Source organism: Balaenoptera ricei, chromosome 2 (assembly GCF_028023285.1).
Source record: "Balaenoptera ricei isolate mBalRic1 chromosome 2, mBalRic1.hap2, whole genome shotgun sequence".
NCBI lineage: Eukaryota > Metazoa > Chordata > Mammalia > Artiodactyla > Balaenopteridae > Balaenoptera > Balaenoptera ricei.
The window spans coordinates 172,434,248-172,450,307 of record NC_082640.1 but is presented as its reverse complement, the minus strand read 5'-3'; the positions used below and the strand labels follow the sequence as shown (position 1 = coordinate 172,450,307).

Below are 16,060 nucleotides of genomic sequence, written 5' to 3'. Positions count from 1 at the left end.
AGACCTAGATAGATGGTGTGAGAGTGATAAGGGGTAAAGTGTTAGAGTTAGAATCCAAATAATTAAGGGATTTGGGTATAAAACTGAACAATCTGAACTTTATCCTGAAAGCTCTTGGGGGAGGGAAGTCTTGGCAGGTTTAAACAGAGTAGTTTCATGGTTAGGTTTTTGTTTTGGGAAGATTAATCTGGCAAGTAGTATGGAGGGTAAAATATGGGGAGGCAGATGGGAGACCCTGAAACCATTTAGGCTGTTCTAATAATTGAGGAGAGCCTAGATGAAGGTAGTGGGGTTGAAGATGAGGGGATGGATTTGAGAGATATTAAGGAGGTCTTGGTGACTGAAGATAGATGGAAAGTTTGATGAAAGGGTGACCCTAAATTTATGGCTCAGACAGGTGTTGTTCTTTACTAAGATAGCAAATACATGAGAAGGAAACAGATTTAGGAAAAAGTGCTATGTTTGGTTGGGGATGTGTTGAGCTTGAGGTGGCTAGAGAGTAGCTCCATGGGCCTGTGTGTCAGTGGCAGGGGCTGGGAAGGTCCTGGGTCTGAGACACCACCAGAATGTCAGCGGTAGCATATATGAGAGTCAAATAGAACATCAAGCCCCATGGAAGTCAAGTCTTGCCCTTGGCATGCACCTGGCACGGTGCTGGTTGTTTCATGTTAAAACCTATCTCTTTATTGCCCTAGCTCCTGTTGCTCCCCAAAGTATACATAATTGCTGGGTTACTGATTTTGTGGTTTCTTTGTTGAAGCAGTCATCAGCCATGGTTTAGGTGTGATCAAGTGTTATTTCCTGCATCTTCCACCTCTCTTTTTCCATTCTGATGGAAAGTCTTGTGTGAGGTTTCCTTAGTACAGCCTGGCCTGGGGAATCACTGTGTGGTCATTCTTAATAGCAAGAGGTAACACCTATAAATCTCTAATAAGAATGAGGAGAGTGGAGGTTCCTTTAAGCAGTGCTGCTTGTAATATTTTCTTGCAAGATGTTGAGGGGAAAAATTACCTGAGATTCATCTTTCCCATTCTGGCCCCCAGATATTGTAGTTGACAAACAGCCTTAAGACAGAGAAACTGTTTCATTTCTTCTAAAAACCACTCTGTGAGTCAAGCTCCTCAAGATAAATTTGTAATAATGAGATTCATCAATAGACTTAGCAAGCTTACCTCCCAGCCAACCCTCATCTCAGTAGAAGAGAAACCTGGTTGTTGCTTGGAACCTATGTCTTAGCTATGGGACAGACAACAGCCGTATTTGCCCAATGATGGGCAAAACCAAGACAGGCAAACAGATAACCTGGGAAATGACTTTCCACAGCTCAGCGCTGCCCAAGAACTGGCTAAATATGGGCATGCTAGATGGCATGCATAAGCACTCTGAAAAGGTATTCATTATTGGATTTGTTTTATTCATACGTTTGAAAACTTTTTTTATTTTTTAGGCCACCTCCCGACTTCTAGTAAATTACCCAGAGCCCTATCGTTCTCAAATACTGGATTATCTCTTTAAGGTAATGAAAAAATAATTATTTAATGGTATCTGTGATATCTTAGAAACTGTGGTGAATTTCACCAGTAGTCTTTAGTACCTTCACAATTCTAGTTTTTAAAAAACTAGGCAAATTACTTTTAGAATAAGATGCTGTTTATTTGAAGTTTTGCTTTGGTTTTCTCATCTGCAAAACCAAAGGCAGTGATTAGTAATTGTCTTAAAGTGTTTTGTCCTTCGTACAATGAATCACAGTGTTAATATTGTTACTTCTTTCCCCAGCCAAACTTCGGTGCCTCTTTGCATATTCTGAAAGTTGAAATAGGTGGTGATGGGCAGACAACAGGTAGGAGTATTTGTGGAATGGCATCGTTTTCCCCCAATATTTAAACCTATACTTAAACTTATGGACTGTGGTTTCAGAATATAAAGAATGCCAACATTTTTGTTGTTGATTACTGCTTAGATTGTTCTTTATTGTTCCTTCTTCATTCTAATTATTTTTAAAATATTATATCGAAATATGCATTTTTTCCATACAAAGCAGCTTGTGGATTTTAGATTGCTTATTTAGTTGAAGTACTTAAGTAGTAAACAAATCCACAGTTTTTTATAAACTAATATTTACTAGACAGAGCATAGGGAGAGTTTGGAATTTTACTCAGAAGTTAAAAAAAGAAATATTTTAATGTATAAAATATGTAAGATGTTATTAGCTTTAAATAAAATATGTGGCAAAAATATAAGTAATTTCAGAGATATTTCAGAGATACAGCTTTTTTGTCTTTTAAAAATAAAATCATTTTTAACCACTAAATTTTCAATCTTCATTGTCATAATTTTGGCTTTGTGTAGTACATGTAGTCAATTAAAAAATTTATAGGTCTCTGGTTTTCAGGAAGAAGAAAATTCTCTCAGTGATTGTATATAACTTACTTTTTATCAGTTAGATTCCATTATAGTGAACCTTAGAGTATTGTCTATATACCCGTGTACCTGTTAGTGACTTGGAAGTGACTTTTGTTAAATAGATATATCTGTGCAGTGGAATTGGTATTTAATTCATGCTGAAGGAAACAATGCAAATGGAAAACAAAAGAAAATCCCATAACAAAACTATCCCCAACCTGTTATAAGAAGACATGCATTTTATTGTCAAACCCTGTTTTGCAGAATTGATAATGACTGGCCATCTTCATTTGCTGAAGCTAAATTAGAGGTAGAGATACAGAAGCAGGTAGTTCTTGTGAATTCTGATGTTTACCTTTAAGAAGAAAAGAGCTAGGGCCCCTCTCCTTCTGAGGCCCTTCTTAACAAGGGCAGATGTTTGTGAAATGTGGTAACACGTGAGGACTGATGTCACTTACCTACCTTGACACCCTGTAGAGGTTAGTATAGAATTTTCTTACAGTGGGAAAGTGTACTTGTTCCTTTTTTTCTCAAAATTCCGTTGTCTTGATTTAACAAGGCATGTTACAGGCTCAAGGCATGGGGTATGGAAATTGGGGCTTTGGAGCCCAGGATTCACATCTAGGATTGAGAAGCTGGAAGCTGAGGTGATCTGAACTTAAAGTTGGACATAGGGATTTGAAAACCCCAGAGAGACCAAATCCCAGCAGAATATAGTCCTAGGAATTTTCAGTTATATGAGTTGATAACACTTCTCTTAACACTGCTTACAATAGAAACTTATGGTTTTATTATTTAAGACCTTTATGATGCTTATGGTAATGAAAAAATGAAATAATATGCTTTGATCATCCATCCTTAAGTTATATAAGATGATTCTTATGTGCCCTACATCAGGATTGGATCTGGGATACTACTTCTCTGAAATGTGTGTATGTGTGTAGGGGAGAGTGGCCTACAAAGCACCATTAACAGATAGTTTCCTTTCTGTTTTGCTCTCTCCCATTCAGATGGCACCGAGCCCTCCCACATGCACTATGAATTAGATGAGAATTATTTCCGAGGATATGAGTGGTGGTTAATGAAGGAAGCTAAGAAGCGGAACCCTAATATCACACTCATGGGTAAGAAGTGAAGTTTGATGTACTTTTGTAGTCTGTTTTCCTTTAATTTTTAAATTCTGAATCATGTATGTGGAGTATCTATTAATACTGTAGTATTAATAATGTTGTTAATACTACCACTATGCTACCAGCAGCAAAGCACGTGCCAGGCATGATTCTTTCTTTGCTCATACATATTGTGTCTGATATTTATCATATCTCTGGAGTAAGACATTACTCTTCTCATTTTACAGAAACAGTGGAGGCTTTGAGAGCTTACACCACTGACTTAAGGTCAGAAAATTAGTAAATGTCAGAATCAGGTTTAGAACCTTATTCTGTTGTTTTTGATTTTTTGTTTTTTTCGTGGTGCTATACTAATTTCCTGAACAAAATTTCTCATCAAAATTTGTAAAAGGGCAATACTATTTATACAATTGTATACTGTATGCAGCAGTATATCCCAACTATTTGCAAAAATTGTGTGCTACCTGCAGTAGTAGACCCCATTTCTAGATGAGGTACATACAAAAGTGTTTTTTGGTTTGTAGGTTTGTTTGTTTTGAACCTCAAGGATGTGGTGGTCACTGTTCTAGGCATTGGGGGTGCCTAGAACAATCCAGCCCCCCAGTTCCTGTCCTCGTGGAGCTTAGATTCCGGTGGCAGGATGGTTTCTTAAATGGGACTGTACTCCTTGCACTGTTCTCCTGTAGCAGTGCACAGACCTATAGAAGATTTCACACATACACAGTGGTGACTTACTTTTATCATTTGAAATGAATTTGATTCTTTTTTTTTTTTTTTTTGAATTTGATTCTTTTAAACAGGCTTACACATTCAGGCTAAATTACACGAGTTAATGAGATCCATTTTATAGGACTTAATTTCAAGTTATTTTTAAAATCATTTTCAACCATCCAGTTAAAGGACAAGCATAAGTTTTTCTAAGTTAAAAAAAATGAGGAGGTCAGTGTGTTCTTTCTAAATGGACTTTTGTAAGAGATTCCAGAAATGTTTTGAGCAGTAAAAAAGCATCATTGACTTCAGCACATACTTGCCCACTGTGCTGTTTTCAAGGTCAGTTCTCATTTAAATGCAGAAAATCTGGCATGCTGAGCCATGTCCTAACAAAGACTTCACGTGGTGGGCCTTCAGAATGTATTTGGCATTTCATTGTCTTAAAACATTCCATTATTTTAATGTCACATTTATTATGTAGATACACTTAGGCATTCTTCTAGAGTTTAGAAAAATAAGCATTTTGTCACTTTGATTTTAATTTTTTTCAGTGGTGAACTAGATTGGTAATATATATTAACAGTTAAGGAACTTAATGTTGACCTTATTTTAATATTAATATATTAGTAAGAGAATTAGGATTTAGAATCACAATTAGTGCTTCTCTACTCTTCTCATTTTTTTTTTTTTGATTAATAATAACTGGGGTATTGGAAGAATGTGGATTATTTGTTCTATATCGTGTAACAAAGGTATATTTCCCTATTGAGTCAATGGCATTTGTATTGACATAGGACAAACTAGTTTTGTTAAATTTGATTACCTGACTAATTAGTCTTTAAATAGCTTCAAGTTGTAAGAAGATGCACTAGTGAATAAGGAATTTGTATTGTACTTACCTCACAGAAATAGTTAAGCATAAGCCTTTCAAAACTCTTTGATTTGACCTTAGAGAACAAAAATTGAACATTGCATATCTTTTTAGCAGGAGGTGGGGAAGTTAAGTTAAATTGTAGGTTACATTTCTTTATATTGGTAAATATCATTGAGAGAGGTGTTTGTTTTTATTTCTTTTTCTTGAAAGAGCATTTGGAATTATGGAACCTGACTCTTGGGATCAATGAGGAATTACTGTGTTCATAAACTGGAAGGGATTTTGAGAATTTGTGCATGGTGTGTAATCTTTCCTTTAGTCAGATCTTTATTGGCTTTTGGCTTAGCCTGTGTTTGTTCTTTTTGATTTATTTTGCTTTGTTTTTAATAGTGCCAGCACTGTTATACCTACTCCAACTTTGCCTCTTCCTCTCTGCAGGGCTGCCATGGTCGTTCCCTGGATGGCTGGGGAAGGGTTTCAACTGGCCTTATGTAAATCTTCAGCTGACTGCCTACTACGTCGTGACCTGGATTGTGGGCGCCAAGCATTATCATGATCTGAACATTGATTATATCGGAGTTAGTAATATATTTTTTAGAACATGATTAACCTTTGGACATTTATTTACAATTTTTTAAAGTAATTTGTGGCACTTTGTTGACTACTTTGTGTCATGAGACTAATTTGTTCTATTGGTGTCTATTAACAAATTAACTACATGTCACCATTTATTCTTTCTCTCTGCCCATCCAAATTCTTCCCACTTTCGAAAACTGTACTTAGTATATGCCTCCCGGAACTATTTCTTTGTTTTTGTTATTGGTACTACCCCAGCTCAAATTCTCCTTCTTCCAAGCTTTCCCTAGTTTCTCTAGTTCTTACAACAATATTGTGTTTACTGTATGGTTTAATGAATGATTACTCTCATTTTGCTCCATGAGTCTTCCGTGGTCCTAAACCAGAGGGTGGCTGACTTCTTCTTAAAGGGCCAGAGAGTAAATATTTTAGGCTTTGTGGATCAAAAGGCAATATTAAGGATATTATGTAGGTAATTATATAACCATTTAAAATGTAACCACTTAAAACTGTTAAAATCCATTTTTAGCTTTCAGGCTGTAAAAAGTACAAATGGCGGGCCAGATTTGGCAAGGTGGCAGAAATCTGCCTACCCTTTTCCTAAACAGTTATTTAACACCTTTTAATGATTTAAGAATGTAAGACATGATATCTTGTATTTCTAGCTGGTCTGTTGGCAGGCTGGAGGGATACGTCGCCCTGCACTGTACCCCATAGAGCCTCACACACACTTATAGTGGGTCTCTATACACTTTTGCTTGTTAATATGCTGTCTGTCAAAACTGATTTTAAAAGTTTTTGTGCAACTAGCAAGCAGTTATTGAGCTTCTATTGTGTTGCAGGCATTGTGACTATTATGTTTTAGGGATACCAAGATTAATAAGCTCTTGAGGAGTTCAGTGAGAGAGGCAGACACTGGAACAGATAAAGTACAGTATCACAGGACATGATATAGGACATTAGGATGAGCCAAGGGCTCTAGGAAGCCAGAAGCAAGAATATACTTGTTTTTGTTATCCTTCCCCAGATTACAACAAAATTGTTTGAGAACTTTCTTAAATGTCAGGGTATGTTTAACCCATAGCGAAACTAAATGTAGGTTTGGGTCGAGCAGCATTCTATGGTAAAGTCACACTTAGAAAATGTTTCTGGTAAATAATGGGTTATTCACATCTCTTTTAGACTCTTGATAATCACAATCTATGGTGAGGAAGCTTCTTTGATAAGAACACTTTCCAGTATCAGTGGAGGCTGAAAAGAGTACCTGGAGGCTAGGCCCATCTCTCAGCTGCAAACTGAAAGTCGTGGAAGTTCTCTTTCAACTCTAAAACCTCCTGCTACATGATTCTAAGCCTGAGAGATTTCTGCATGTTCCTTTTATCTGTCTTCATTAAGAGTTTGCTTTTGTTATGTAGCACATCGTTGTGATTCTGTGTGTGCGCTAAAAATATTACTCCTGTACATTGTCCTTATTAATACTTGGCTTTTGGGTGTGTGTGTAGGGGTCTTATAAGAATTATTATAACAATCCCATGTCTGTTAGGTCTCCAGTGCCTGCTATAGTCCTTGGCTTACATTGCCTTGTCAATCTTTGTTGAATGATTGAATGGATATTCCATTTTTAGAAATCTCTGGAATTAAGTGACTTTTTGAAAAATACCCACCTAATATTTTAAGGTTTTTAAAAATAATATTTTAATTAAAAATTATGTTGTCTTGTAAATATCTATCAATTTTATAACAGGACATTCCCTTAAGTAAGAAAAATGGATTTTCAGATGATAAGAAAGATGATGAGAGATAATATTAATGGGGAAAGTTTAATATTAATGATAATATTTGCTTTCTGATACAAAAACTTTCAATTCTGACATTTTGACTTTCTGTTTTGCAGATTTGGAATGAGAGGGCATTTGACATCAATTATATCAAGGTCTGTACAACTTTAAAATCTTTTTATCTTTAAGTTATTAGTGAAAAATTCCTTTATGGTTCCATGGAAATTAGTAGTAGGAACACCGTATTTTTTATAGCACAGTTATTTGTTTTGCTAGTTATAACATAAAATTCAAGCAAAATATTAATAATATTTATATTCCTGATTAAAGCATATGTAATTCCCTCTATGCCCCAAATTGCCTTTGTCCGTAGAGTTGTGTTGAGTTTTCCTACTTAAATATTCATTATTTGTGGAATTATGATAATCGTTATAAAAACAATTGTATCATTTTAGATTTTTAGGACTTCAAGAAATGTAGATTTTTCTTTCACTGTCATATATCAAAATTTATAGTATATAATCTCATTCTTGTTTTCTTTGGAATGCCTGTTATATTGGAGTGTGTTGGATGTTTCTATTTGTGATTAGCAAATAGGTACCAAGTAACATTTGCAAAGTGTGTTACTTTTTGAGGCACTTTCCCTAAATATTTATCTCTATTTAATTCTTACTACCTCCTTTATGAGGTAACTACTATTATTTCTATTTTTCAGTAAAGGAAAACCTGAGAATAATAACCCGTTCTGTCATTGGAAAACAAATGGCAGTTTAACTTTTCAGGTGGAGATATTCTTTAGTTTACTTTATGGTTATATTTGTCTTGTTTTATGTGTCTTTTCTCTAAGAAATATAATTTTGTGGTTATATTTTCTTTCAGTTTTAAAAATTTTTTTCTTTAAATTGAGTGTCTTATGTTTTTAGGCAGGTAATATCCACTAAATTTCTTTCATTTATTTATTCATTCAGTCTACCAGGAAGCATTTACTCAACACCTAGTTTGTCAGGCATTGTGTACATGCTTGGAATACAAGGATAAAAAGTACTGTTTCTGCCCCAAAAGAGTTAACATCTGGGGACTAGAGTCCCATATGAACAACTAAGATATCAGCTATAATTTCTTTGGCACAATAATGCACAGGGTTGTCAGAAGGTACAGAGAGGAGGTGACACCTCTGCATGAGTGGATTTGGGAAGTCTGTTGGAAGACTAGTTGGAATCTTCAAGGTGGGATGGATAGGAACTCCCCAAGTTGCTAAGGCAGGGCCATGCCTTTGATAAGAAGTGAAGACTGGGAGGTAAAGGGATTTGGGGGAAGAGCAAGTGGAGAAAGATGGATTAGACAAGTGGGGGCACTGAGCCATCAGTAGGCCATTATGTTCACTGCAGTAACGGCACAATTTAATCACTAGTTGTGGGGAGGAGAAGGCATAGATTTAGAGGACTGAATGCAGCCAGAGCCAGGTAACTCAAAGTTAACTCCATGCTGTAGGCCTTACCAGTGAAGTGATGAGAGTGTGGTGGTGTGGAGGTGGGACAGTGGAACTAGTGTAAGATTGAAGCACGAGAGTTGTTCATAGAAAGTTATGACTGCTGTGAGTATAGGTCTGATGAGAGCAGCAGGAGGACAGAGCAGAAGCCAAGTTAGTGGCTGTGTCCTGGGTAACCCTATCATCAGGTGGACCATGTTGCTGCAGTCATGGACTTTCCTTTTCCCAAATTTGACATTTTGTAGTTTTTTTTTTTTCTCCTTGGGATTATACATGTCTCTTTAATTGTGTTCATTTCATTTGATGGAAACATGAGAAGCATTAGAATTTAGTTTCCTTTTGGAAAGTTTCCTAATGGTCTGCAACTAAGGTGGTTATTTTATTTTATTTATTTACTTTTTTACTATTAAGAGTCTGTTACTGATTCCATTGCATTCTAATTCAGCTTACCTGATTTGAAAGACTGTAGTTCCTGTTCTAAGACTCATCATCAGTGTTTCAAACAGTTCAGACTTCATTTCCTTTTCCCTGAAACTTTAGTTTACCTGCAGTAACATGTCTCAGGAAATAATTTTAGTTTGCATTTGCCATTTTTGTAGCAAGATTTTATTGGAATCTGTGTCCTGTTTGTTAAAATGCCTATTGAAAGGGTTCAGTAATGGCAGATGAATGTAGGTGTTCAGGTTCGATAAGCTTAATGAATACATATTCCATATAGTATAATAAGATGGCCCCTGGAAATAATGAGGATTTGTTTTTAAGAGTAGAAATAAATACAGTACAAACAAGCAATGTATGTAAAGGTGGCAAGCCTATTATTTCTTTTTATTTTTGCTATTTACATTGTATTTATGATTTACTCTGGTTTTCAGTGATGTTTTTAAATTGTGTCTGGAAAATCCTGTCTAGGATCTGAGGGTGGTGGATGGAAATGGATGTGTGAGTCTCTGGACCCTCATTCAGTCCAATCAGAACAGCTTCCTTTTCATTTATCTTATAGGTAGGGTTTCTATCTAGGCTTTTTAGGGGGCAGAAAGGGATGGGTTCCACAGCAAAAACATTTGGAATACATTAGATGAAACTTTGCTCAAAGAATGCTGCTATTCATACTGATTTTGGCAATCTATTGTAAAACACAGCTTATAGACTTGTATATTTTGGAGTATTATTTGAATATATACTTACTTAAAAGTAAGCAATCTTAGAGGTGATGGTCTAGGAATAGCACTAGAAAAATAGATATAATATTGCGATAAATGCAAATGTGACTAAGTTGTTCTCCTTCCTCTCTGTAAGAATAAGAAAGAATTTCAGGGTGATGAAACTCAAGATTGGTCTCCTAATAGAGAGCTTGGGAGTCTCAATCCTACTGAATCTTGAGAGTTGGTCTTTATTTACTATTAAGGATCTGTTCAGATTTCTTCCAGAGTGGAATTGATTCATTATTTGCCTCCTAAAAGAGCACATTAATTGGAAATTTCTTTAGTTCAGAAAAGTTAGAAAGTGAAAAGAGAGCTTGTGAAATTCTTTGTTCTTTCTTACCTTAATTAATTCAACCAATGTTTATTGAGCACGTGCTACTATGAACCTGACAGTTCAGAGTGCTTGGGGGTATAGCAGTGGGTTTATTCACACCCATTCATCAAGAACTACTTCTGGGGCTTCCCTGGTGGCGCAGTGGTTGAGAATCTGCCTGCCAATGCAGGGGACACGGGTTTGAGCCCTGGTCTGGGAAGATCCCACATGCTGCGGAGCAACTAGGCCCGTGAGCCACAACTACTGAGCCTGCGCGTCTGGAGCCTGTGCTCCGCAACAAGAGAGGCCGCGATAGTGAAGAGGCCCGCGCACCGCGATGAAGAGTGGCCCCCGCTTGCCGCAACTAGAGGAAGCCCTCGCACAGAAAGGAAGACCCAACACAGCCATAAATAAATAAATAAATAAATAAATAAATAAATAAATAAATAAATAAAAGAGCCTTCCCTAAAATTAAAAAAAAAAAAAAAAAGAAAAGCAGCTTCATTATAAAAAAAAAAAAGAACTACTTCTGTTTTGAAACTAACACGGTATTGTGAAGCAATTATACTCCAGTAAAGATCTATTTAAAAAAAAAAACAAAAACTTCTGTTTCAAAATCTGAACCTCCTTCTCCTAGGTGAAATAATGTCTTCTTTTCTCTTGTCTTGTTTTATGTATTGGCAATCCATACATTTCAGTATATACTACTCTTTGATTTTCTAGGACATTCTGTTAGTTTTAGTGTCCTGGTGAGTGTTTGCCACCTAACGGTGAGGACCCCATCTTGTGCTTTTTTTGGAGTCCTCATGGGGCCCAGGTACAGAACTAAATACCAGAGTAGGCACTCTGTGCTTTGTTCATTTACTTCCTGTTACAGTTTAGCTTGTTACTTTTAATCTGGTGGGTGGATAGTCCTACAGGCAGATTTTATTGCCTGTCTTGTGTATACCTATTAAAGACTTGAGGGTAACAGCAGAATATTTCTTATTTCTACTTCTAGTATGGTACAAAATACTAAGAACTGTAATATTTTCAGTAATGGCAGAATATTTAAAGACATTGGAAAATACTCAAAATAAACTAAGTTAAAGCATTTTATTTACCAAATGGTATATTTAATTTGATCCCAATTTATTGTGTCTGCATAAGAGAATTCATGAAAGAATGCATACCAGGATAAGAGTGTTTTTTTTATGGGTAGTACTGCTCTGATTTTTTTAAAAAAATTTCCACCCTTGCACCCAAATTTTCTATGGCTAAACATAATTTTAAATTCAGAGGGAAAAATCCCTCTAAAACATTTTTACCTCTTCAGTTTTTTTATTTTCTCCTTACATTCCCATGAAGTAGATTATCTTAGTGATAATACTTTTCCCCCCCAACACGAGGCACATTTCTTTTGAGGAATCATATTGACACTATCATCCAGGATGCTGAGTTTGAAGACATTTTAGCTTTCTTCGTTGTAATTCAGCCGCTGAAAACTCATTTTTAATCTTTCCTGTGTTCTGCTTATCTCTCTGAAAGGTGTTAAGAAGAATGCTGAACTATCAAGGTCTCCAGCAAGTGAAAATCATAGCAAGTGATAATCTCTGGGAGCCCATTTCTGCTTCTATGCTGCTTGACTCTGAGCTCTTGAAGGTGATTGATGTTATAGGGTAAGGAATGTTTTACTTTGAAAACTAACAGTTTCTGATTGCTTGCTGTGGATATTGACTGTGCCTTTGTTTTTGCCTGCTTCTCCCTATTTGATTATATTTTCAGAAGGTAGCTTTCTTGTATTTATTTAACCAAAGCATGTATGAATGATATTTCATTCCTTTTTTCTTTGAAGTGTTTATACTTAGGGAATCTTTCTATGACAATGGAATAATGTACTGGTAACTTAAAATATTGTTTTAATGTTTGGAGTAATAAAACATGGCTTTGTTTAGATTAAGGGGCAGAGTAGTGTTTACATTTTAGAAATTATAAAGGCAGTGTTGTGAAATTAGTTCCTAACCCTCAGACTTCCTGTGCTTGGGCGTTCATGAACACTTAGGTAAATGGTATGGTATGATCACTGACCGTGACTTTTGTCACATATCCTTAGCAGTATGGCTTTGACCCTGCTCCTTAGTCCAGTTCTGCCTTTCAGCCTTTGGGGCCTCGACCTCACTGGGTTCCAGCAGTATTTTTTTTTTTTTTTAAGTGTATTTGAATTTTGTCTATCATGATAATGTATATAAACATTTGAAAAATAGAATACATATATATGTGGGGTTTGTTCTTTATTCAGTGTGAAGGCTGTACTTGAACTATGTGTGCTTTTTTTTTTAACGAAGAATTTTCAGTGTGCACAAAAGTAGGCAGAATAATATGGTAGATATTCATGTTCCCATCATTCAACCTCCATAACTATGAACCCATGAACAATTCTCCATTCACATGCCTATCCATTCCTCTTTTCTTCCTCCTCACATTATTCTGAAGCAAATCCCAGACATTATATTATTTCTTCCATAAAAATTTTACCATTTATCTCTCAAGATAAAAACTCTTTCGTTTCACCATAAATAATACCATTATCACATCTAAATATGTGATGGTTTCTTGATATTATCAAATATCTGTTATTATTATTTTATAGTTTTATTTGATTGAATCTGGATCCAATTTAGATTCATACATTATGATTAGTTGATATCTAAGTCTTTTCTAATTTTTTGGTTCTTGCTCCATCTCTTTTTTTTCCCTTTTATTTGTTGAAGAAACTGGATTGTTTGTCCTGTAAAGCTCTCACAGTCTGGATTTTACTGATTTCATCTTTGTAGTTAAGTTTAAAATGCTCATCTGTCCTGTTTCTTGTTAGAAATTGGTAGAGGCGTGATTAGATTAGATTTAGGCTTATTTATTTATTTATTTTTTGGCAAGAAAAGTAAAATGTATTTTAATATTTTATACATTGAAATTAGAATGTAATTTTTGCCTTTATTGTTAAAACTTGCATAAATAGCTCAAATCTTGAGGGAAAAAAGTTGTGTTGATCTTGAATATATTTGGCTAGGAAAAAATAAATGAAAGTATGGGTTTCAGTGTATCTTCATGAAGAAGTTGGATGTTTAATTCATTTTATCTTTATTGATGTTGGTATCTTATGCAATGAATTCTCCTCTGAGCACTGCTTTAGGTCTATCTCATAGAGTCTGTTTTTTTATCATTATTTTCTAATTTATTGCATTGTGGTCATTTGATGCTGAATGTATTATTTAATTTTTTTCATAAAATTTCCCAAGGTCTTCTTTTTATCTTATTATATTAGGGTATATTTTCTATCAGGATACGAGAACTGAGTGTGTATTATCCACCTTACTGATTGCATTGTTTCACTATTCTGTATTCTAATTATTCTGCTCACTTAAACTATCCACGTTTACTAAGAGTGTTAGTTTCCTCTTATTAGTGAGTTTCTATTTTTCCTTTCAATCTCATGCAATTTCTGCTGTTTGAAAGTTGTTGCTGTGTTATTTGGTACATAGGTATTAGTAATGTTTTATCTTTATTATGGTTTGTAACTATTATTATTAGAAAAAGTCATTCTTTGTCTTTATGCTTCTTGGTTGAATTTTGCTTTGCATGTAACTAAGATAGAGAACTCTGCCTTTTTTTTTTTCATTTGTATTTGCCTGATAGATCTTTGCCCATACTTTTATTCTTTACCTTTCAAGGTAATTTTGTTTTAGGGGTGATGCTGCATATAGCATAGGTTTAGATTTTGTTCTAAAAATCTTCATATTTTAGTGAGTTTAACTCATTTATATTTATTGATATAACTGAAGGTTTTGTTTTCTTTTCTACTGTGTTTCTTATTTAATGATTTGTACCATATATATATATATATATATATATATATATATATATTTATATATATATAATACACCCCCACACACATTCTTTTGCTATGTGACTTGTTTTCTTTGCTCTTTTTAAATGAAGTGTCTTTTTTGTTATTTAACAAGTTTTGATTCTATTGATTACATTTATGCTGATACCTTTATACCAGTAGTTCTCAACTGGGGATAATTTTGCCTCCTACAGAACATTTGGCAATAACTGAAAATATTTTTAACTGTCACTGGTGTAGGTGCTACTGGCATCTGATGGGTGGGGGCCAGGGTTGCTTCTCGGCATCCTCCAATGCACAGGATAACTCCCCCACAACAATGAATTATCCAGCCAAAATATCAGTAGTGCTGAAGTTGAGATCTGCTCTATATTAATAATCTTGGTTCTCTATTTAGATATTGTCTATTCATTTACTATAATTAATATTAAAATTATTTTATAACCACTTCTTTCTCCCCCTCTCTCCTACAATGGAATTTTAATTACCAGAGTTTCTTAATCTTTGTGCTTTTACATGAACATAAGCTTGTATGATCTTGATTTGTCAGCTGCAAGTTGTAATCTTTTACTCCCAGCTAACTGGCAAACTTAGTTTACATTTCACTTTCTTTCCTCCTTTTATTTTGTGTCAACTATATTAGTTATACATTATTAGAAAATGTAATGTTTATGTACTATTTAATTACCCTTTCTTTTATTCGAGCTCTACTGTTAAGCATATTCAATGCTCACCTGTAAGTCTTTTGCTGAAGTATCTCCTTTAGTCTCTTGAGTGTCAGGAGCTATATTTCTCAGAAAGTGCTAATGGAAACAATATTTCTTGAGCTTTTACATATTTATTACTATATATCTGTGGCCTTTAGACTCAAAGGACAGTTTGGCTGGGTATAAAATCCTTGACTCATATTTTCTTAATTCTTGAGTATCATAAAATTTGCTCCATTGGTTACTTACATAAAATGTTGCTGTTGAGAATTCTGATGCCAGACTTATTTTTTCTTATAAATGACTTGGCATAATTCTGGTATGTCCAAAGAATATTTCTCCATAACTTCAGAGTCTACTACTTTTATACTGTTTACCATTTCCCAGTAAGTAGTGTGCACCCTTTGAATATCTATATTTCAGTATTTTCTTTTTTCAGTAAGGTTTACTTAAATCTTAGTTTAAATAATCATCCTGCTCCATTACTTTGGTTTTCTTTGTAGAAAGCCCAGTTACACATATTGGATCTCCTTTGCATATTGTCTTTATTCTATATTTCTCTCAAATCTTTTTTATCTCTTTATTTATTAGACAGTGTCTAATCTGTGTTCCTTCTACTTTAGTCGTCATTTCTAAAATGCTTTTTCTTTTTAAAATAATTATTCTGTAATTCTCTCACTTTAGTTTTATATACCTCTGTTGTCTAATAATTTCATTTCCTTACAAATTATTAAGTATAACATACAAACACACATACATACATACATACAGAAGATCATAAGAGTATAGCTTAATGAATTATTGTAAAGTGAACATACCTATACAACTACCACCTAGGTCAAGAAATAGAAAATTATCAGTATCTATGAAGCTCTCCTCTTGGAAATCTTTCTAATCAGTAGCCTCTCATTTTGCACCAAAGGCAACTACTAATCTAACCTCTATTATCATAGACTAATTTTTCCTGTTTAAAAACTATTTAAATGGCATCTTA

At 34.7% G+C, this 16,060-nt stretch overlaps 1 protein-coding gene across 6 annotated transcripts in view; it reads left to right on the top strand.

The window, feature by feature from the left end:
* GALC (galactosylceramidase) overlaps positions 1–16,060 on the top strand; it is a 167,302-nt gene that overhangs the window by 15,720 nt on the left and 135,522 nt on the right. For all 6 annotated transcript variants that reach the window (XR_009500976.1, XR_009500974.1, XR_009500975.1 and 3 more), the window contains exons 2-7: positions 1,448–1,516; positions 1,777–1,840; positions 3,414–3,527; positions 5,557–5,696; positions 7,589–7,627; positions 12,004–12,134. Coding sequence is in view for 1 of the 6 variants with exons in the window: in XM_059914777.1 (XP_059770760.1) it covers positions 1,448–1,516; positions 1,777–1,840; positions 3,414–3,527; positions 5,557–5,696; positions 7,589–7,627; positions 12,004–12,134 (557 nt within the window). In the remaining 5 variants the exon portion in view is untranslated. The remainder of the gene's footprint in view (positions 1–1,447; positions 1,517–1,776; positions 1,841–3,413; positions 3,528–5,556; positions 5,697–7,588; positions 7,628–12,003; positions 12,135–16,060) is intronic.